General features: G+C 41.4%; 2 protein-coding genes across 2 annotated transcripts in view; both read left to right on the top strand.

Annotated features, from left to right (window-relative positions):
- Positions 1-22,893, top strand: part of LOC146968509 (uncharacterized) — a 102,513-nt gene that overhangs the window by 67,491 nt on the left and 12,129 nt on the right. The window lies entirely within an intron of this gene.
- Positions 1,783-22,857, top strand: LOC146968511 (uncharacterized). Its single transcript, XM_085806331.1, has 3 exons — positions 1,783-2,041; positions 19,820-20,136; positions 22,791-22,857. The coding sequence occupies exons 1-3, from the start codon at positions 1,849-1,851 to the stop codon at positions 22,806-22,808; spliced, it is 528 nt and encodes a 175-aa protein (XP_085662457.1). The 5' UTR covers positions 1,783-1,848; the 3' UTR covers positions 22,809-22,857.

Genomic DNA, 22,893 nt, shown 5'->3' with positions numbered 1-22,893 from the left:
AAAATAAGACACATCATATTAAAAGTAGCTTGTTTTTAGACACTTTTTACTTCTTTCAAGCAGATTTTCACTTGGAATAAGTAGAAAAAATCTGATAGTGGAGCAAGTTTTTCTTCCTTATTACAAGCACAAAAAACTTGCTTTCACTGGCAGATTTTTCTATTTATTGTGAAATTAAGTGAAAATGATCTAAAAACAAGTTAATATTTAGGTGATGAGTCTTATTTTAAGTGGAAAGAGATTAGTTTTGACTAGAAATGAGACATTTGGACAAGAAATAAGACAAATATTCTTGGAAAGATGTTGAGTTTTTACAGTGTACTATGAATATTAGTCTGGGTTTTACGCAGAATAAATCAGTCATACAAAGATTAGACTACTGGGGTTTTTTATTGGCCCCACTGGGCGCTGGGCCCCTAGAATTATCATCACCTTTCTCCCCTATACAACGGCCCTGTTGAGAAGGTAAGAGAAAAATGTAAAAATGTTAATAACCTCCTGAGGCGTCTGGCAGGTCGGGATTGGGGTGCAACCAGGAAGTCTCTGTTAAACATACCACGCCTACTGGCGAATGTAGAACCTAACAACACCAGTCAGTAGCATCTTCTGATGGAGTGTAAGGAGGATATGAGAGAGAGAGGAGAGAAGTCAAGCAGCCCTGCAAAGGGAAACAGTAAGGTTCACAATAGGAAACCTGCTGCACCTATCAGAAGATGTTAGTAAGTATGTAAGAAAGTACCTGAGGGCAGAGATGGACAGAGTACTCGACCCCAGTACTTGAGTAAGAGTACAAATACTACTGGTCAAAATTTACTCCGTTACAAGTAAAAGTAGCTCAGTCGACATGTTACTCCAGTAAGAGTAAAAAAGTACTTGCTTTTAAAAGGTACTTAAGTATCCAAAAGTACATGCTTTTAAATGTACTATAAGTAAAAGTAACAGTCAGAGTAAATTTCTTATTTCTTATTTCTTATCACATCAATGAATTACTATATTTTTTTCTAAATGAATTTAAGGAGCTTTTAACTCTTGTTTGTGAGAATGAACTCTTTGAAAGCAGCTGCACTGATGTGCTGCTTTTAGGGGTTAGGGTTTCCTTCTCTGACAAACACAGTTTGTGTCCAATAGGATTTTAGAAAAAGACCTGAAAGTAACCAGTACTTTTCAGCCTTCCTAGAAATGAACTTGAGTAAAGGTAAAAAATATTTGTCTAGGAAATGTATTCAAGTAAGAGTAATAAGTACCAAATAAATCTAATACCCAAGTAAAGCACAAATCCTCTGGAAGTAGGCTACAGTACTCAAGTAAATTTACTCCGCATGTCCATCACTGCCTGAGGGAAACAGGGTTAATGGACAGGATAACTATTGTTATTATTTTTTTAATTTATTATTTTCTTTCTTTTCCTGCTAATTGAATGTACCACACTCTGTCCGGTAGGTGGCGGCAGTGCACCATTAAGCTGGATGCCAGTCGCCATCGCCATCCAAACCCAACAACAAAAAGAAGCTCCACTTTTACCGTAATGGCCGCAGAAGCTGCGCCAGAAGCGGCAACATGTTCTTTGTCTGTCGCAGTTTGTCGGTTTACAACGAAGCTGGTATAAAAGAGTCGAGTCGAAGAAAACAATAGTGTCGTTTGGTGGTAAAACTCCACAGGTCAGAGATGTAATTAAGTTGGTCTAACTTGCTGTTTTTAGTTTCTACTCGGATGATATCGAGGCACGCACCCAACCCGGAAGAGATATTCGCTACGGAAGAGATGGGAGAGGGTTCGGGGTCGTCGGACAGGAACAACAATAGACATGTGTCTACGGGAACTACAACAAGAATAAAAGGTTTGAGTAAAATGTCTCAGGTCGAGGATCTGAGAGGATTCATAACCGAGAGACTCACCGCCGCCTCCCAGGAAATCTTAGCGGCCGTGGACAGAGTCGTAGCCGGCTACGAGGCGGAGGCTTCGGGCTTCAGACAGGAGATCGAGCGGCAGAGGAACCTGCTGGATGTTCTCCTGCAGCCTCGAGTCGTTCTCAACAAAACAGGTCGGTGATTCAGTTTTACATCCATGAACCTCACAGTCCCGAGGGGGTGTAGGCCTACAGCGAGTTTATTGGGTTAGTGAGCTATACTAGTTCATGACCTAAACTGAAAGATCAAAAGCGTTTTCTGTGTACATAAAAGACCTATTTCACTCAAATATTGTTCACAAATCTGTCAAGATCTGTGAAAGTGAGCACTTCTCCTTTGCCGAGATAATCCATCCACCTCACAGGTGTGGCAGCAAGATGCTGATTAGACAGCATGATTACTGCACAGGTGTGCCTAAGGCTGGCCACAATAAAAGGCCACTCTCAAATGTGCTATTCTAGTGTTGGCACAATACTAACATTTTCATCAGTTAAAGGGATAGTAGCATTTTTTTAAAGTGGGGTTGTATGATCTATAAAGTGGGGTTGTATGATCTACAAATAGCCCCTAAGTACTTTAATTGCAGTAGAAGACTCTCTACACTCCTCCCGTTAGCAACGCCAGCCCATAATAGCCCTGCCCAGAGATTTACAACATACAGTGTTGTGAACGGACCCAAAGAAACGGCCTATTTTCACGGCCTAAAAGAGGTTTTACCTGGAAAAAAAATACACAGTTCCATTGTTCGCTATAATATAATTTTTTCCAGCCCCTCAAAGTGCAGGAAAAACACAGTTTTTATTTGGACCGAACCAACTGACGTGAGTTGGTTTGGTCCAAATAAAAACTGTGTTTTTCCTGCACTTTGAAGGGCTGGAAAAAATTATATTATAGCGAACAATGGAACTGTCAATTAAAGTACTTAGGGGATATTTGTAGATCATACAACCCCACTTTTAAAAAATGCTACTATCCCTTTAACGGTTATCAAAAAACATGTTGGTACCGGTGTTGTGCCAGAAAATGACTGCTCCCGACGGGAACGCCCACCGGCCTATTACTGCCGTCTGCAGCAGAACACAATACATTGTATTGAGAAGTAGGCTGCGGTAGTTACAGTATGTCTGTCATTCTGTCATACGCTACAACAATCATGAGATGAGTTTTGGTGGTATACTTTTATTGCAAAGCTTTCTGTATTAATTTCCTTATCCGCGTGTCTTCCTATCAATAAACTATGCTATTATTATTATTATTATTATTATTATTATTATTATTATTTGACTGACTAGATAAACACGTATGGATAAAAGAAGACAATTGTTGAGTTTTACAGTATAACTTTATTTCAACTTGGACAGAGTAATAACGACAAAAACAGACAGTTTTGAAGATGAAGATGAATTACATTTACTGTGCACAAAAATTAACCTATACTTGGACCCTTGGGGGTGGACCAGCTGAGTTAACTGATCTAGGGATAAGAAGGCTGCATCTGATGAAGATATTCCTCTAGACACTGGTGGTAGGAAGCATGAGGCTGAGGCCTGACAAGGTTACAGGGGCAGTCACTTTTTGGCAAGGCCTTGCCGAAAAGTGACTGCCCCTGTAACTCAGGAGTGCAAAGGGTGACATTGACCAAATTCACTGTACTTGTAACTAGTACCCCCTACTATCACTCCAGAAAATTCTATGAATATTGCCCTTTGCACTCCTGAGTTACAGGGGGCAGTCACTTTTTGGCAAAGCCTTGCCTAAAAGTGACTGCCCCTGTAACTCAGGAGTGCAAAGGGTGACACTGACCAAGTTCACTGTACATACACCTTGTACCCTCTATTATCACTCCAGAAAATTCTATGAATGTTGCCCTTTGCACTACAGGGGCAGTCACTTTTCGGCAAGGCTTTGCCAAAAAGTGACTGCCCACCAAAACTCATCTCATGATTGTTTATTGAAAGACAATGCCTCAGTACCCCGGTACCACTTTAGTACCGGTATACCGAACAACCCTACACAGCACAATACCACAGATGACGCAAGTTTTTACGGTAGGACAGGCTAGGACACCGTTTGTTTGCTGTGGTCACTTCCGTCCCTCCCACACACCGCGCTGATTCGCTTAGGGCACCGCCAATCAGAATTGCCATAGCTAGGACACAGCCAATCAGAGCACCCGCCGAGTCTACTCTCCCGACGGCCGACGAGGCCCAACTGAAGGTGCAGCCACACTATAACCGACCAAATCGCGGAGTATCGTGTCGCACTCATTGAAAATATGTTGGGTCGTGCCGTAGTGTATCCCAGCATGCTTTGCGCGGCGACGGCGCCACCCAATGTATTCTCAATGGGAGCGACGCGACGCTCCGCAAATTGGTTGGAGATAGTGTGGCCGCACCTTGAGCATGTTGAATGGGCGACGACACCCGACGACTTCCGACGCCCCCCGACGGAGAGGAACACACCAAACAGACGCGACCTGACGCCGTCTGACGAGGCCCGGCGGTCGGGCCGGTGTGTCCCTGGCTTACCGCAGGGACTGCCCTGCATAACTGACACATATAGCCTACTCCCATCTAACAAGCAAAAACAACAATGCAAAGTGCTGCCAACTTGAAATCAAATAATATCCGTTCGCTATATGCGTTTGAAATATAGATGCAATAAAAACTCATCATCAGGGATGCAAACAGCGCGCCGAAAAGCGAAACTCGCTTTTTTCATGACCAATTAGGTGACTTGTGTGAATCGTTCAGATCCGAAGAGTTTTTGTTTTTGAGGAAGGGGGGGGTCTCAGCGTCTCAGCTGGGGTCAGTAAAATGTTTTTCTAACAGGCTGACAGTGACAATCACGTGAAACTGAGGCAAACTCATTCATGGTTGTCTCTGATTATACTGATAACAGCCGAACATGCGCGCTCGTTACCCAAAGTGGCACGTAGCCGCGTGCAGTCGGTGCGGCGGCGACGCCGTCCCCCCCCCGTAGGCTACATGTCCGTGGAGCTGTGCGCCGCGGACATGTACGGTTCCCTACGTTGCTGTGTCAGTCAGGTGTCTCCCACGGAGCTCTGCCCAGTTTCAGAGGTGAAGGAGAGACGTCGCCTCCGCGATGTAGAATGTGTTCAATTAAAGTGAAACTAACACATTATATATAATGTGTTAGTTTCACTAAGACATGGGATGTTTCATTCAGTGTGTAATGGACATATGACTAACATTCAGTGAAGACCTAAAATTCAGTATCTCCAAAATTGAAACATTGCAAAGGATTTTTTAAAAACATTTTTAATATAGAAATGTTGGCCTTCTGAAAACTATGTCCATCTATATGCACTCAATACTTGGTTGGGGTTGAACTACTGGAAATGGACTTTTCTGTGATATTGTAATGTAATCATTTGTTAATGGTGAGCACCCCCACCCCCCGCCAGACAATTCCACTCTTTTTTGGTCCTGACCCTGATCATAATCCTTCTCCTTATATCTGTTTTATTTCAGAAAATAGTTTTTAAGATTTGCTTGTTTCGACATGTCTGACCTCTCCCGCTACTGGCGGTGTATGCTTTGTCAGCGTAAATGGAACAAATAAGACAAGTTTAGTAAGCTACTTGAAAAAAAAATCGTTCCACATAGGCCTGGTGTAGACATTTATAAAAAATAACATTATGTTTTTTGGAAAAAAAATTACATGTGGAAATGGTCCATTTCAATAAAATTCTAATTTTGCTTAGAGGGAATATTTTCACCAACATTTTGACCAAAGGGGTTAAAAAATACCGGACTTTGGCAGATTTTACCGGTCAAATAACCGGATAACTGAAAACCAGACTTCTAGTCATTTTCTATGGAGGTACTTTGATGGTGGATAACTGGAGGGTTCTGTTTAATCAAGGTGACTTTATGGATTACTGATTGATGAATGGGTGCACATGGCTGCAGAAGATGCTGTTGGTGTCCACTGAGAAGATAATTGGGACTGATACAGACACCAGTTATATGAGTGACAGTATGAAGACACTGTTGTCAATAATGTATGTTTCATTGTTTCTGCAGGTGATCAGCACCTGTTTAAGATAATAACAGAGGATCCTCCTGAGTTGACCACTAGTCTGGATCAGGAGAACCCAGAGAGTCTACATGTTAAAGAAGAAGAGGGAGAACTATTGACCACTCCAACGTTCTCCCTCGCTTTTCTTCATGAGAAGAGTGAGGATGAGGAGGAGGAACCTCAGTCCCTACAACCTCATCAAAGACAAACTGAGGCAGAGCCTCCATCCAGCAGCTCAGCTGAACAGATAGAAGTAGAGATAGAGGCTGATGGAGACGACTGTGGAGGATCTGAACCAGCCAGGAACTCAGATCAACCTGAAGATCTTCAACCAGATACAGATGATGAGGTCTCAGAGTCGTCCTGTGAGACTGAAGACAGTGATGAATACTCGAGAGAAACCAGAGCACCTGAGTCAGGTTTTAACAGTGAAGCTGTTCATGTGAGTGAAAAAGAGTCTAAAACTGGTAAGAAGACTCACTGTAAGAAGTCTCAACGCTGCTCAGAGTGTGGGAAAACATTTAGAGCACCCTGGGATTTGAAGAGACACATGAAAATTCATACAGGAGATAAACCATTTTACTGTGCTACTTGTGGTAAAACATTTAACCAAAAAGGGATTTTAAAGATACACATGACAGTCCATACAGGAGAGAAACCATTTGAGTGTCCTTTCTGTTGTAAAAAATTTAGTCGAAGAGGGAATCTTAAAGAACACATGAGGATCCATACAGGAGAAAAGCCATTTGACTGTACTACCTGTGGTAAAAAATTTAGACAAGTAGGGCATCTTCATGAACATATGAAAGTCCACTCAGAGGTGAAATCAGTTGACTGTGCTATCTGTGGGAAAGCATTTAGCACAAAAGGGATTTTGAAGATGCACATGACAGTCCATACAGGAGAGAAATCATTTGAGTGTCCTTTCTGTTGTAAAAAATTTAGTCGAAGAGGGAATCTTAAAGGACACATGAGGATCCATACAGGAGAAAAGCCATTTGACTGTACTACTTGTGGTAAAAAATTTAGACAACTAGGGCATCTTCATGAACATATGAGAGTCCACTCAGAGGAGAAATCAGTTGACTGTGCTATCTGTGGGAAAACATTTACCACAAAAGCAAATTTGAAGATACACATGACAGTCCATGCAGGAGAGAAACCATTTGACTGTGCTACATGTGGTAAAAAATTTAGCACAAAAGCGATTTTGAAGATACACATGGCAATCCATACAGGAGAGAAACCGTTTGACTGTCCTTTCTGTAGTAAAAAATTTAGTCGAAGAGGGAATCTTAAACTCCACATGAGGATCCATACAGGCGAGAGACCATTTGACTGTGCTACCTGCGGTAAAAAATTTAAACAACTAGGGCATCTTCATGAACATATGAGAGTCCACTCAGAGAAATCATTTTACTGTGCTACCTGTGGCAAAAGATTTAGCATAAAAGCGAATTTGAAGAGACACATGAGAATCCATACAGGAGAGAAACAATTTGACTGTGCTTTAGATTTCAGGTGATTTTAAAAGGCACTTGAGAGTCCACACGCAGGAAAAACCATTTGGTTGTGCTATTTGTGGAAAACCCTTTACCCAGCAGATAAATCTTTTGTTGCACACAAGAGTCCATTCAAAAGTGAAGCCATTTGGTTGCAGTGTGGGAAAACATTGAGCTGGTGAATTTGGCGATGCACATGAAATCCCATCAAGGAGGGAAAGTACATACAGAAGTTAAACTATTTGCTAGTAGTGTGTGTGGAGTAGATATAAAGCAGTAGGTAGTCGTAAAGGACACCTTAAAAATGTTTGTTGCAGTCTTTGTGCTGAGACATTTTGTCAACAGGAAGATCTTTACGTGCACACAAGAATCTATGAAGGAGAGTAAATGTACAGTTTTTGTGGCCGTCAATTCTCAGATGTTTCTCGAGGAGACGTATGAGTGTATGTGAACTCAGGAATGTTACTGAAGGCAGCTGCAGTTATTGAACTCAAACAGCTCATCACAATGTAGTGAAAATGAATTTCACATGTAAAATATTTTGTTAAAGTTTACAATTTTGAGATTGAATGAAATGGCTTGTTCATGAAATTTATGCTAAAAATATGTCACAAATTACATGGAAATGTGTATTGACGGCAGCAGTAAGTGAAGCCATGGAGTTGAGCTGAACTGTAATGGCTCATTACAACACAATAAAAATTAATGTGTGTTACATTTTTATTGTTCCTATTGAAGTGCAATATATTTTGTAAAAATCTCTTTCTCGTATAGTTGTAATGATGGAAACACCTTGGCTTTTTTTGTTACTTAAGAAATTTGACGGTCCATTCATTTTAAATTGGAATACTGAAGTTTTGGGTTTACTGTGTAAAACTGATTGAGGATCAAATTATAAGATAGAATTGTCACTTTGTTTATGAATTCTCCACAGTTTCTTGTTTACCAAATTAAAGCTGCAAATCTATACAAAAAAATTGCTAAGGGGAAGTTCAATTAAAATTTACTAAGGTCCAATTGTGAAATTTTATTTTTAAGTAGCATCATTGTTTCTAATTTATAATTTTCTAATATTGAATTTTGCCAGAGTTTTTTTATTGCCTCTGATTTTTTTTTCAATGTTGAAATAAATTCAGTGTAAAAAAAAAAAATCGATGTCTCAAAATATTGAGTTTCTCAAAATTCTATATCTCCAAAAATTGCTGCTAGCTGGGGATGCCACCTTTGATTTGTGAAAATAGGGGACACTCGACAGGGGGGGGGGGGGCAAAACTAAGGCTACGCTTGTGTTTTCATGTAGGCTTATGTGTTTTCTTGGGGGGTTTTTTTAGATGTTCAATCTAACACAATTGGAAAAACCTCTGTTTTGCAATCTGCTGTTATTGGACCAACTGATTAATCCAGGTGTGTCTGACCAATGTAAGACAGGAAATAAAGGAGCTGGCTTATTTCAGGAAGTAGTGGAGCTGTGCATAAAGCCCATTGGACAAGTTAAAATGTAGGTCCCATGTGGAGTGTGGAGAAATGGGACAGGGCCTGAGTTTCTGATGGACGCTCGACTTTCTGGTTCACACTCCAACACAGTAGGTGGGGGTAATGCACCTTCTTCACGCCATGAATGCCAAAAAAAAGAAAGTAGTAAGTAGAGCACTGGAATAAGAGAGTATCCACACTTCCATTGACTCCCGTGGTAAGGGTTATGCGCCCCGAGTGGCAGGATATGGGTAAAAGTGCCCAGAAAACCCACTCCAATGTATGTGTGTTGCCCACTTGCTTGTAAATTGATGAAAACTGCCATGTTTTTGTTTTTAGGTGTCTTGGTCATATCAAATTAGACTTATAATTTGTTTATTATAAAATGTAGATTGAAACATTCATATAGAAAACTGTTTTTTGTTTTGTTTGGTTTTTTTTACTAGCCTATGTGTTGATGTTTATCTGTAAGGGGTCCTCAATGATGCTATTAACGTGGGTGATCTAGAAATGTCCTTAAATTATTGAAAACACCACACTTGCTCATTCACCAACAATGCAGAGATGTCAGTTCTTGGGCACTTTTGCAATTCCCATATTCCTCCATCAGGAGGAGTAGCACCTTACTACTAGTGCTCTAGGAGTAAGGCGCTCCACTTTTACCGTAATGGCCGCAGAAGCTGCGCCAGAAGCGGCAACATGTTGTTTGTCGCAGTTTTTTCGGGTTACTACTAAGTTCGTATAAAAAAAAGAGTCGAGTCGAAGAAAACAATAGTGTCGTTTGGTGATAAAACTCCACAGGTCAGAGATGTGACGAAGTGTTGGTCGAACTTGTCGCTGTTTTTAGTTTCTACTCGGATGATATCGATGGCTGCACGCACCCAAACCGGAAGAGATATTCGCTACGGGAGAGATTTTGGTGACAACAACAAACGTAAAATGTCTCAGGTGGAGTTTCTGAGAGGATTCATAACCGAGAGACTCACCGCCGCCTCCCAGGAAATCTTAGCGGCCGTGGACAAAGTCGTAGCCGGCTACGAGGCGGAGGCTTCGGGCTTCAGACAGGAGATCGAGCGGCAGAGGAACCTGCTGGATGTTCTCCTGCAGCCTCGAGTTTCTCTCAACAAAATTGGTTGGTGATTCAGTTTTAAATCCATGAACTTCAGAGTCCTTGTTTATAGAGAGAGAGGACATGTTGTGCTATATTAACATGCATCGGCCTACATTATCTTTTATGTTCTCTGTGGCTATCTACTACACAGGAATTTAAAAACAAAACTAATAGAGCTACGTCTTCTTGTTAAATCAACTTTTATATTGTCGACTAAGTTAGCAAATTTATTTTAATTCGAATGTATTCCCATAGTCCTGTTTCTGGAGTCAAAACCAAAATCTACAGGTTTATATTTTCCCCACACAGTTTACTGTTGACTGTGATTAATTTTAACCCTCCTGTTAAAACTGACTATCTCCTCCCAAGTCCCATTTTGGGGCCCAATGTAAACACCACACGTCAAAGTAAAAAATAGGTATTACGTTTTTTTAGTTGCGTAACTTAAGTTGTCTTCTGATGAATGATGTGTAATTTCATCAAAATTGAACCCTGCCATCATGGCCTGTTTTAATGAGGGACCAAGTAATATCTGTCATAAGAAATGTTGAAAAATGGTTACAGCCAAATTCATTTTTATATGGCCATGCACTGTAAATTTTACTATGACTTTCTGTGTAAGCACTTTTAAATCTAGGTTAAAAACATTTCTCTTTTCACGTGCTTATAGCTGAGCTCTTTTTAAGAACTTAAAAGAACTTTAAACTTTATCTATTTTCTTTTATTTTACTTTTATTTGCTCTTGCTTTTAACTCTGTTTTTAGTGTTTGTTTGTTTTTATTCTGTTTTATGCTTCTCTCTTTTTTTTTTTATGTTTTGTCTTTATGTAAAGCAGATTGAGTTGCCTTGGTATGAAATGCGCTATATAAATAAAGAGGCCTTGCCTTGCCTTGCCTAAAGCCAAGCCATCATAATGCACAACTGGCTAGATGAGAGTTGAAAGACCATTATACTTTTTACTGGACCTTAAAGCTTTTTTGAAGATCATTATTATTATTATTATTATTATGGCCCTACGGTATGACCTACACAGTGTGAAGAGCAAAAGGAATGAAAAAAATCCATTCGCTCTAACGGCTGCAGGCCTGCAGAGAAATTGACCAATTGCAGCCATGCGGTCCACATGGGAGTTTCTCCTTGCTCAAATTTGCACTGTCTCTCTCATAGCCTACCCTCCATCCAATCCCCTCAACTCCCCTGCTCCTCGTCCCGTCCCCCTTCCGCTTTTGAAACTACCATTACAGCTGAGTTCTTCATAGTTCCTCCTCAGTAGGGGCGTGGTCGTCATATTATGACAGCTACGGCGGCGGCGTCTCGCTCACTTTTTTCAATCCTCTCGTTAGCTGGAAATTCACTCGTCTGTACCTCGATTACGGACCACAGTTTCCGTAATGGCGTGTTCACACCGGGCGCGAGGCGAATTTTTCGCGCGATAAGATTACATACAAAGTCAATGTACAGACGCGAATGGACGCGAATTTGTGCCGGCGGCGCGAATGACGCGAATGGCGTGGCGCGAATGGCGTGGCGCGAATGACGCAAATGGCGCGACGCAAATGAAGCGAAAACGCAAAATTCGCCCGTTCGCTTGAGTTCAATATTTTGAACTCAATATTTTGAACTCAAGCGAAATATTCGCGCGAATTCCGCGAGTAAAAACAAATATTCCAGCGGGCAAACTCGAGCGAGTAGAGCGAGGCGAATATTTTACTCGCGCCCGGTGTGAACCGTAAGGCAGTCGGCTGACGTCATGGCGCCCCATGTGTTGAGGCTATGGTCCTCGTGCAGGCGGCCCCGGTTCGAGTCCCGCGTCGGACGGCCCTTTCCTGCGTGTTGTTCCCCCTCTCTCTGCCTCCCCGTTTCCTGTCTCTCTCAACTGTACTGTCAAATAAAGGCATGAAAAAGCCCAAAAATATATACTTAAAAAAAAAAGAAAAAACAAATAATTGACTTCTACCAGTCTGGAAAGTATATATAAAATAATATATAAATGTATATAAAATGAACATTTGAAAAAACAGCGGGCTGAGGCGTTACTATAAAAGTACCAGGTACCAGGTACTAGGGGCTAGTGGAAAAGCAAAAGACCTGAGTAGAGCCGTGCTGTGCTGTACCCCGCTAGTGGAAAAGCGCCAATATACTACACAAATTCAGCGGCCAGCTTGCCCCACCGGCAAAGGCTCTGTCATGTGCATTCGGTGCGCTTGTTTTTTCATGCACGTCCGCGTAGTAGGCTGAGAGATTTCAAACAGCAACACATCATCGAAAGAAACAGATAAAAAAACAAATAGTTGACATCTACCAGTCTGGAAAGTATATATGTAAGGGATAATGCCCGACGAGGTGTCCATTATCAGAAATTAATGGACGACGCGGAGGCATTAATCTCTGATAATCGGACACCTCGAAGGGCATTATCCCGCTTATACCATGGTCACTTACGAGAAAAATACATATTAAATCAATTACTTGTAATTTAATGTTGTTTTTACCGTTAAAATGTTGTTTTTACCGTTAAAATCATACGTCTTTAAGTGGCTGAGCCGAGCGGACTATTTAATAACTCTCGTCGGCGATAAAAAAAAAAAAAAAGAGGGACCCGCTGTGACCGCAGCGTAACGTTACAGTCAGTGACTCTGCCACAGCCTGATAGTTGATCAGTGAAGGGAGGTGAGGTGACAGCTTAAACGTTACGGTGACACAAAGTTTTTCAGAGGTCCAGTGCACTTCTTACCGCTGGTGTGTTTACAGACTCCAGTGCCGTGATGCGCTGAAAAAAAGTTGTTTTGGTCCGAGTGTCCGTTGCCGTGGTTACCAACAAGCGTTTGAGCCAGCGCAGTAATATTTAGAACGTAATCAGGCAATTTTACCGGAACATCTTTATGGGTGTCCATTATCACTTTTTAATGGACACCCAGCAGCCAATCAGAATCGAGGATTCATCCAGACCATGGTATAAAGTATAATATATAGTAATATATAAATATATGTAAAATGAACATTTAAATGTGACAAATCTGCAAGAAAGTAAGAAATCCGGAAGGGGACAAATACTTTTTCACTGCATTTTTATTGAATGGAGAGAGAACAATGCCTGAAGTTCTCAGCTGTAATTGGTGGGCTAAATATAATCATAGAAGGCTGAAAACCACAGGACATTTCTGCCCTGACAAAAGCTCAATCAGGCTCCTTTCATAACTAATGGGTCTATAATAATAAGAATGAAAAGTCTAAGTCTATTTTATATAATTGTGGGTCATTTTGATGTAATTATGACCATTTAGTAGCCCGGGCGTTTAATATGCTAAATCGACTTGGAGCCCAGGCGTTTATAAGAACCAGACGCGTATTTGCAACAGGCTACAATTTATTTTTGCAATGACCAGCACCAGAACATTATGCAAAGAACGAGGAGGTCACCATAGGACCACTGGAACAAAACTACTTTTTTCCTCGACACGTCTTAATTGACATCAGACAATTAATACAAAGACAGTTTGTCTGTGTTACCGCGACACAGGGAGCTGATCAGAGCGGCCAATCAGAGCAGCTGTAAAACCACAGGACATGGCTGGGAGTGAAAGCTTGCCAGGCGTAGCAACAGTAACCACTGAGAAGATAATTGTGGTTCATACAGACGCCAGTTACATGAGTGACAGTATGTATGTTCATGATGTGTGTGTCATTGTTTCTGCAGGTGATCAGCACCTGTTGACGATTAAAGTAGAGGATCCTCCTGAGTTGACCACTAGTCTGGACCAGGAGAACCCAGAGAGTCTGCATGTTAAAGAAGAAAAAGGAGAACTATTGACCACTCCAGAGTTCCCCTTCACTTCTGTTCATGTGAAGAGTGAGGATGAGGAGGAGGAACCTCAGTCCCTACAACCTCATCAAAGACAAACTGAGGCAGAGCCTCCATCCAGCAGCTCAGCTGAACAGATAGAAGTAGAGATAGAGGCTGATGGAGACGACTATGGAGGATATAAACCAGCCAGGAACTCGGATCAACCTGAAGATCTTCAACAAGATACAGATGATGAGGTCACAGAGTCGTCCTCTGAGACTGAAGAAATTGAAAACGACTGGAGAGAAACCAGAGCACCTGAGTCAGGTTTGAACAGTGAAGCTGTTCATGTAAATGATGAAGAATGTGACACTGGTAATACATCTCTGAGCTGCTCAGAGTGTGGGAAAACATTTAAAAGATCCTCGGATTTGAGGAGACACATGAGAGTCCATACAGGAGAGAAACCGTTTGACTGTGCTACCTGTGGTCAAAAATTTAGTCAAAGTGGGACTCTTAAACACCACATGAGAATCCATACCGGAGAGAAACCTTATGAATGTCCTACCTGTGGTGAACGTTTTAGACATCAACCGAGTTTGAATCTGCACTTGAGAGTCCACAAACAGCCGAAACTATTTGGTTGTGCTATTTGTGGAAAAGTCTATAAACAGCAGGCAAATCTTTTGTTTCATTTAACAGTTCATTCAAAAGTCAAGTCATTTGGTTGCAGTGTTTGTGGGAAAAAATTTATGGAGATGGCAAATTTGGCATGGCACATGAAATCCCATAAAGGGTTGTCTTGAGAGGCACATTAAAGTCCAAAGTCCATACATTAAAGTCCAAAGTCCATACATTAGTTAAACCATTTGCTTGTAGTGTGCCTGGAGTACATATAAGGCAGTAGGTAGTCTTAAATGACACTTTAAATCATTTAGTTGCAGTCTTAGTGACAAGATATTTTGTCAACAGGAAGATCTTAACATGAACACAAGAATCCATGAAGGAGACATATTGAAAATGAATTTCACATGTAAAATATTTTGTTAAAGTATATGTTTATAAGATTGTACAAAACGGCTTGTTCATGAAATGAATGCTACAAACACATGTTACAAATCTGTAGTACATGGAAACACGTGTATTGAAGGCAGCAGCGAGGCTGTGGAGTTGGTTAAGCTGAAATGTGACAGGTCATTACAACACACAATAAAAAGTAATTGCATGTGTTAAAGCAGATATCAGTGGAATGTTTTTGTTAATATAAGTCCTAAATAGTCCTATTTTCCGTCAGCAATCACTTACATGAAGTATTTCAGCCTAAACACGAGTCTCTCCGTCACTCTGCTCTGCTGTAACCCGAGGAGAAAATTTTCCTTGTGGGATACAAGTGTTATCCAATGAGGGGAGAGAACGGCATGAAGGGCTGTGTGTGCAGCCAAGGGATGCGCGTGAATGTGGTGACGTAGCACGAGGACCAATTGATGCCTGACAAGGGCGGGGGCTGCTAACTCATGGTGCGTTCAAGGAAACTCGTACTTTGTGTTTTTCCTTCCTGTGAAGTCATACCAGTTCGATCTGGTACGAGTTCACGGGTCAGAAGTTACGAGTGGCCGTTATAGGGAACTTTCACAGACAACAGGACGGTAAAAACACGAGCTACCAGGGTTACCTGGAACGCTACCAAGTCGTAGTTGTGACTTGAAGCTGTAACTTACGGTTTCAAAAGCCTGCCTTGAACACAGCATTAGCCGAAACGGCCGTGCCGCTGTTATCTGCTTTAAAAGTTTTATTGTTTTTATCAAAATGTAATACATTCTGTAAAACTATCTTTCTGGTATATTTCTACTTTTTTGTGGGTAATTGCTGAATAAATACATTCCGAGTGTATCTCTGAATTCTGCTGTATGTTGTTTAACATTGGTGTTTTAAAGATTTTACATTTTGAATTGTCTCTTTGGTGGTTTCTACCTAAATTGAATTGTAAGTATGTAAGTTTTGCTTAATTATGATGAAGATGGTAATTGTTGTTGAATCAACTAAGACATGTTGTATTTAACCCTCCTGCTGTCCTCCTGGGTCAAGGAAGGAAGGAAGGACAAAGGGAAAGAAGGAAGGATAAAGGGATAGAAGGAAAGAAGGACAAAGGGAACGATAGGAGGAAAGAAGGAAGGAAGGACAAAGGGAAAGAAGGAAGGAAGGAAAGAAGGACAAAGGGAGGAAAGAAGGAAGGAAGGACGAAGGGAAAGAAGGACAAAGGGAACGATGGGAGGAAAGAAGGAAGGGAAAAGGGAAGGAAAGAAAGATGGATGGAGGGAATAGACCAGGTCAACTGCATCAAAAGAGGAAGGAAGAAGAAGTAAGGACCAAGGGAAGGAAGGGAGGAAAGAAACAAGGGAAAAGGGATTGTGGAAAGAAGGAAGGATGGAGGAAGTGAACAGATTGGGTCAATTTGACCCAGAAGGACGACAGGAGGGTGAAGAGTTTTAATATTGAGGAGCTTTGGCGACATCTACAGGCAGCGTCGGTCACTAACAATGACAAAAAGAGAAAAACTTGTCGCAGTTTTTTTTCTACTCGGATGATATTTATGCACGTACGTAAACCGGAAGTGTGTCGATCTGCGGAAAACTGTCCGGATTGGCAGGAACAAAAGAAGGTTTGAGGAGCAAAACGTGTCAGGTCGATGGTCTGAGAGGATTCGTTACCGAGAGACTCACCGCCGCCTCCCAGGAAATCTTAGCGGCCGTGGACAGAGTCGTAGCCGGCTACGAGGCGGAGGCTTCGGGCTTCAGACAGGAGATCGAGCGGCGGATGAATATGATGGATGTTCTCCTGCAGACTCGAGTCGTTCCCAACGAAACCGGTTGGTGATTTGAGTTTTAAATGCATGTAGAGATACCTTTGTACTTTTATGTGACTATCATTCAACCATAAAGGAAGATGCAAAACGTGGTCTTTTTGTTGAGGCCACTTGGTCTGTACGGACTTTTCGACGCGCAAGTGAGGTGCTTATCAGAAATTAACAAATGGACACCTCGAAGGGCATCATCCCGCTTATACCATGGTCACTTACGAAATAAATAAATATTAAGTCAATTATTAATAGTTTTTTCACAAGAAGCGGCTGAGCGGACTATTTAACATCTACCGTCCGCAGGAAAACCTACAGTAAAACCAGCAGCTCGATCGGCCGCAGCAGTTATTAATCAGCTGAAGGGAAGAGAGACGATTTTCTAACGTTACGTGATACAAAGTATCATTTCAGAAAGCCAGTGCACTTATTAGGCTACCGCGCGTGTGTCCAGAGGATCATGCGAAATTTCCACAGAGTCCAAGAAATATTATCCACCATTCACTCTGATCATTTAGCCTAATGTGTAGAAAGGAAATCAAGCAAGAGGGGTAAGCAAGACATATATGACAGTAGGCAAGAGGTAATAGTAACGATCTATTTAAAATTAAATGCAACATTGCATCTCCTCAAATGCTGTACTATGCACTCATTGATCCGTATTTATCCTACTGTGTTGAGGTATGGGGGGGAAAAAAGCACTTTACAAAAGATTTGCACTCTACAAAAAAAGAGTCATAAGGATGGTTCACCATGCTGGGTACCTTGCTCATACAAATCCTTTGTTTTTAAAATCGGGTATTTTAAAATTTCGGGACCTAGTCAAAATCAAACCTGGTCAGATTTTGTTGAAAGCCTCGAATAAGTTGTTACCAAAAAACATCCAAATAATGTTTATGGTCAGAGAGGGCACATATGATTTAAGAGCGAACTGTGACTTTAAACAGCTGACCATCCATTCTACTCTGAAAATGTGGAATAGCCTAGACATAAAAATGTGCATTAACTTAAAACATCAAGTAGGAGTACAAACACAGCTGTTGCTGGTCAGCTGTAAAGAACTGGACAACTAATTTAACACTTCTTTTTAGAAAGGATTTCAGTTAGTATGTTTATAATCATGGCTCTATTTCATATTAAAGTTATGTGTTTAAATCTTTTAAATTATATGGAATTATAGATGTATGGCAATGTCAGGGGGGGCTCAACTTGATAAGCATTTGCTTCCTTCAGCCCCTTCTCAAACTGCACAGTGTGTCATTATTGTTTTTTTTTTTTTTACATATACTGTTTGTCTTTATGCTGTGCTTGTTTGAGACAAATAAAAATCAAATCAAAAGGATTTAACCTACTACTACTCACGTTAAAACAGGGCATATTGGACACAGTCAACAAGTTTTACTAAATAGTAGCCTAACAATCGAGGGCGTGAATCGGACTACACGCAGATGTAACTCACAGGCCGCCATATTGTGTCCGGCAACTTGCTCTGACTCTGGCTGCAGTTTATGGGTGATCCAGTCTGCACTGAAAAACTATTCACAATTCTGTGAAACGTTGTCAGTATATAGTAGGTATTACTTTAACTATTTGCATAATAATGATTCGTGACTTTAAGTATGCAGTGCCATAACTGTATTTCTGACTTTCATAACAAATCAAACCGTTCAAAAATCGGTCAAAAACGGAACAAGTTCTGGTTATTATAGTAGTTGAACATCCACCATAGGTTTAATGATCTGAGGGGGCGAGTTGATTCTGATTCTGTCATTGGGCAGCAGTGTTGGGTATAGTTACTTTTGAAAGTAGTTAATTAAGTTACAACGTTACCATCAGTTAAAAGTAATCAGTTACGTTACTGCGTTACCTATGAATAAAAGTAACGCGTTAGAGTACTCATGCGTTACCAAAAATTAAAAGCCTTTTGCAGCGCCTCGCACATGCTGCAACTTAACAGACAGACACACAGCCTCTTTTAAATGCACTGAGTCCTGACGAATAGTCATCCAACCAAATTAACTCTACAGGATAACAATAACAGGAAAGACAGTCAGAAATATGCAACATAGCGTGTTTTTTTTTGATCGCAGAACTGATCAAAATTCAGGAGTTGCCGTGAATCCCTCTCAGCGGCTTCACTGCTCGATCTGTCTGTCAGTTTGAATGGAGGACTCACGTGTGGAGAGGAGGGAGGCTGGCGAGACGTGAACGTCCTGCCTTGTGTGTAATAAAAGTTTTTTAAAAATGCGGTTAAATGTACTGGTATCACACTGCTGCTACGGCAGCTATGGAGTAGAGATCCGGGCTGGACCGGGGGAGAACTGAGCTGCCGCTCGCCAAGAGGGAGCTGCTGAAAGCAGCAAGCACTGAGAGCCGGCCCGGGCTGCTTGTTGCTGCTGGAGAAGCAGCTCCGTACGTGGAGCTGATTCATGGGCCCTTAAATTGGATGTGGATTTTTTTTGCGGTCGATAGAAGCTTATCACCAACGCAGAGTGTTTTTACCGTTATGTTCTTGTCCTTTTCGCCGGCGAATTGAAACGCACACACACAGGCAACGTAGGTCGGCAGGACACAGACGCATCACAGCGCTGCGCCTCGGCTGACACATCCGCAGGTTGCACAGTAGTCTGTCTGACAAAAAGCAGGCTGCAGTCGGGATTTTCTTTTCCTTATCCGGCGAAAAGTAACGGATTACTTTTTTAAAAAAAATAACTAAGTTACTGATTGCTCAACTCACGAAACTAACGCGTTACGTTACACGTTACTCGAAAAAAGTAATTAAAGTACTCTAACGCGTTACTTTGTTACCCACAACACTGTTGGGCAGTAGCGTCGGGTGAGTCATCTCGTCTTCCTATGGTTAATAGTAGGCTACTTGTACATTGTCTATCTCAGTCTGAAAGCTTTGATGGAGCTCAGGCCATTGGTTAGAGTCCAATAGTCTACAATACTTTATTACTACTAGTTTTTTTCTATGGAGGTGTACTTTGATGGTGGTAACTGAAGAGTTCTGTTACTTTGTATAATAGTGGTATGATGTTGGTGTCCACTGAGAAGATCATTGGGGTTCATACAGACACCAGTTGTTTGAGTGACAGTATGAAGACACTGTTGTTCATGATGTGTGTTTCATTGTTTCTGCAGGTGATCAGCACCTGTTGATGATTAAAGCAGAGGATCCTCCTGAGTTGACCACTAGTCTGGACCAGGAGAACCCAGAGAGTCTACATATTAAAGAAGAAGAGGAAGAACTATTGACCACTCCAGAGTTCCCCATCACTTCTGTTCATGTGAAGAGTGAGGATGAGGAGGAGAAACCTCAGTCCCTCCAACTTCATCAAAGACAGGAACTTTGGGGTAATTTCACGGGGCCAGGGTCGTTGGTGCGTGTCTCCAGCAGGAACTGCCGAAGGGCCATCTCCAGGAACTATTACGGGGCCGAAATGAGTCCCTGCCTTGGGGTAGGTACTCGGATCGGCCTCGAAAAAGTCCTGTGTGGGGCTTGAGGTTTGATCTATGCTGATTGGGCATATTCAAAGTGTGATGTAACACCAAGAGAAAGCAATAAGCACCATTTTTAAAGGGATAGTTCAACATTTTTGGCAAATTGGCCCATTGCCATAATCCCTATAGTTATAGCAGTAGGTTCATCACCTTTAATTGTTTGTGCAAGCTATTCTGCTGCTCGGAGCTATGCTACAGAAGCTCATGGGATTTCTTGGTTTCCCTCATCAAACTCACAGGCCACATATAGACAAGACCGTGCAGGTTTTCATGTGGGACAGTGTGAGCAGAAATTGTTATACATGATATTTAATTTAATTGAAGATAGATATAGCGTCTTTTGCACACCCACATCCATAACTTTCAATGTAGACACGCGTCATGCACACGCCGCGCGTTCGGTGCGCTTGTTTTTTCATGCACGTCCACGGCACACAGCTCCATGAACCTGATTCTACCGCCAGTGTTGTTGTGTCAGACCCGTTCTGCTCTGTTTGAAAGGCGAAGGACCCCGTATGTGGAAAGACGTCGCCTCCGAGATGTAGAATGTGATCATAGAAGAGAAACACACATTTTAGGACCACTGACTCGCGTCATGTGCTCTGATTTTCAACCCCTTATAGGCTCAGTACAATGCTGTCAAGTATTTGCTCCCTCCCTGATTTCCTACTTCTTGCATATTTGTCACTGCAAGATCATCAAACAGCTTTTAATATTAGACAAAGATGACCCAAGTAAATATAAAATGCAGTTTTTAAATGATGATTTAATTTACTAAGCGGGAAAAAAGCTATCCAAACCTACTAATCCCCCCCCCTCTGTTAAATCATGAACTAACTGTGATAAAGCATTTATTTTATGGGGGGGAGGGGAGTAGTAGGCTGAGAGATCTCAAACAGCAACGCATCATCTAAAGAAACAGATGAAAAAACAAATAATTGACATCTACCAGTATGGAAAGTATATATAAAATAATATATAAATACAGTATAAAATGAACAAATGAAGTGACAAATCTGCAAGAAAGTAAGAAATCCGGAAGGGGGCAAATACTTTTTCACTGCACTTTATTTAATGGAGAGAGAACAATAGGCTAAATATAATCATAAAAGGCTGAAAACCACAGGACATTTCTGCCCCGACAGTCAGCGGTGCACTTTATTTAATGGAGAGAGAACAGCTGTAAAACCACAGGACATTTCAGCCCTGACAAAAGCTCAAGTCTCAGTCTACTTTATATAATTGAGGGTCATTTTGATGTAATTATGACCATTTAGTAGTAAAATATATATATATATATATAAAATGAACATTTAAGTGTGACAAATCTGCAAGAAAGTAAGAAATCCGGAAGGGGGCAAATACTTTTTCACTGCACTTTATTTAATGGAGAGGGAACAATAGGCTAAATATAATCAAAGAAGGCTGAAAACCACAGGACATTTCTGCCCTGACAGTCAGTGGTGCACTTTATTTAATGGAGAGGGAACAATGATGTTCTCAGCTGTAAAACCACAGGAAATTTAATTTAATAGAAGATACGGTAAACCTCTGTCGCCCCTCGGGTGTCCATAGCAACTATTCAGCAATTAAATGAACCGAAGCAAAATATTGCAAGAATGAAATAAGCTAAATGTCTTACTGTTTGATTTGAAGTAGATTACAGCTGAACAAATCAATAGAGCTATCAAAAATTGACATTTTTGAGAGGACACAGATTACACACAACCACATAGGCTACTCTTTTATATATAATCATGAGAAAATGCATTGCCAACCAAAATCCATGATCAACCCTTGGATTCAAACCCGGGGTGACTGCTACCAAGTGAGCTATATGACAACAAAGTACACATTTGGGTTGGAGTGAAATTCGTTCATTGTGAATCGTGTCAGCTGTGCTCCACTGATGATGGCTTCTTGTGCTCACGGTGAACGCGACTTCCCCAGGCTCAACATACTCAGGGTTGATTGAACTAATCCTGATCAGCTGTTCTGAAACTGAAAACTCAGAGTTAACCCGGAGCTCGGGATTTGACTCAGAGTTTGTTGAGCTTGCTTCCTGAAACAGACCCCAGGTCTCGAGAAACGTCGTATTGTGCCACAGCCGCCCGCTACAGAGTGTAAGGTCCGTCAGCAGAGGCAGTCTAACGATAATAACTTCTTTCTCCCACAATGTTGTAGATATGGTATCCTATCGGATTACATTTTTTATTTTTATCTCATGGAAAACAATCAAACAAATCCACACAACAGAATATACTGAATATACCGCCAGCTAAAATGTGGAAATTAGTGCTCATACAATCGGAGATGTTCAGTGCGCAGACCTTTTCAAAAGTACTTACCCCCGACCAAGGCCATTTTTTTCTACCCCGGAACTATTTAATTCCTGGTTCCTGTGGACGAAACACGCATAGTTCCAGGGGAAAGTTCCTGGTTCCAGGAACTAGTTCCTGTGGTCAAAACACGGCTATAGATGAATGGGTGCACATAGCTGCAGGAGATGCGGTTGCTGTCCAAGATAATTGGGGTTCATACAGACACAAGTTATATGAGTGACAATATGAATACTGGTGTGTATTTGATGTGTATTTAATTGTTTCTGCAGGTGATCAGCACCTGTTGATTATTAAAGTAGAGGATCCTCCTGAGTTGACCACTAGTCTGGACCAGGAGAACCCAGAGAGTCTACATGTTAAAGAAGAAAAGGA

Source organism: Trachurus japonicus, chromosome 18 (genome assembly GCF_045865225.1).
Source record: "Trachurus japonicus isolate A0001 chromosome 18, Traja_1.0".
In the NCBI taxonomy this organism is placed as follows: Eukaryota; Metazoa; Chordata; class Actinopteri; order Carangiformes; family Carangidae; genus Trachurus; species Trachurus japonicus.
This window is presented reverse-complemented; position numbering and strand designations above follow the sequence as displayed.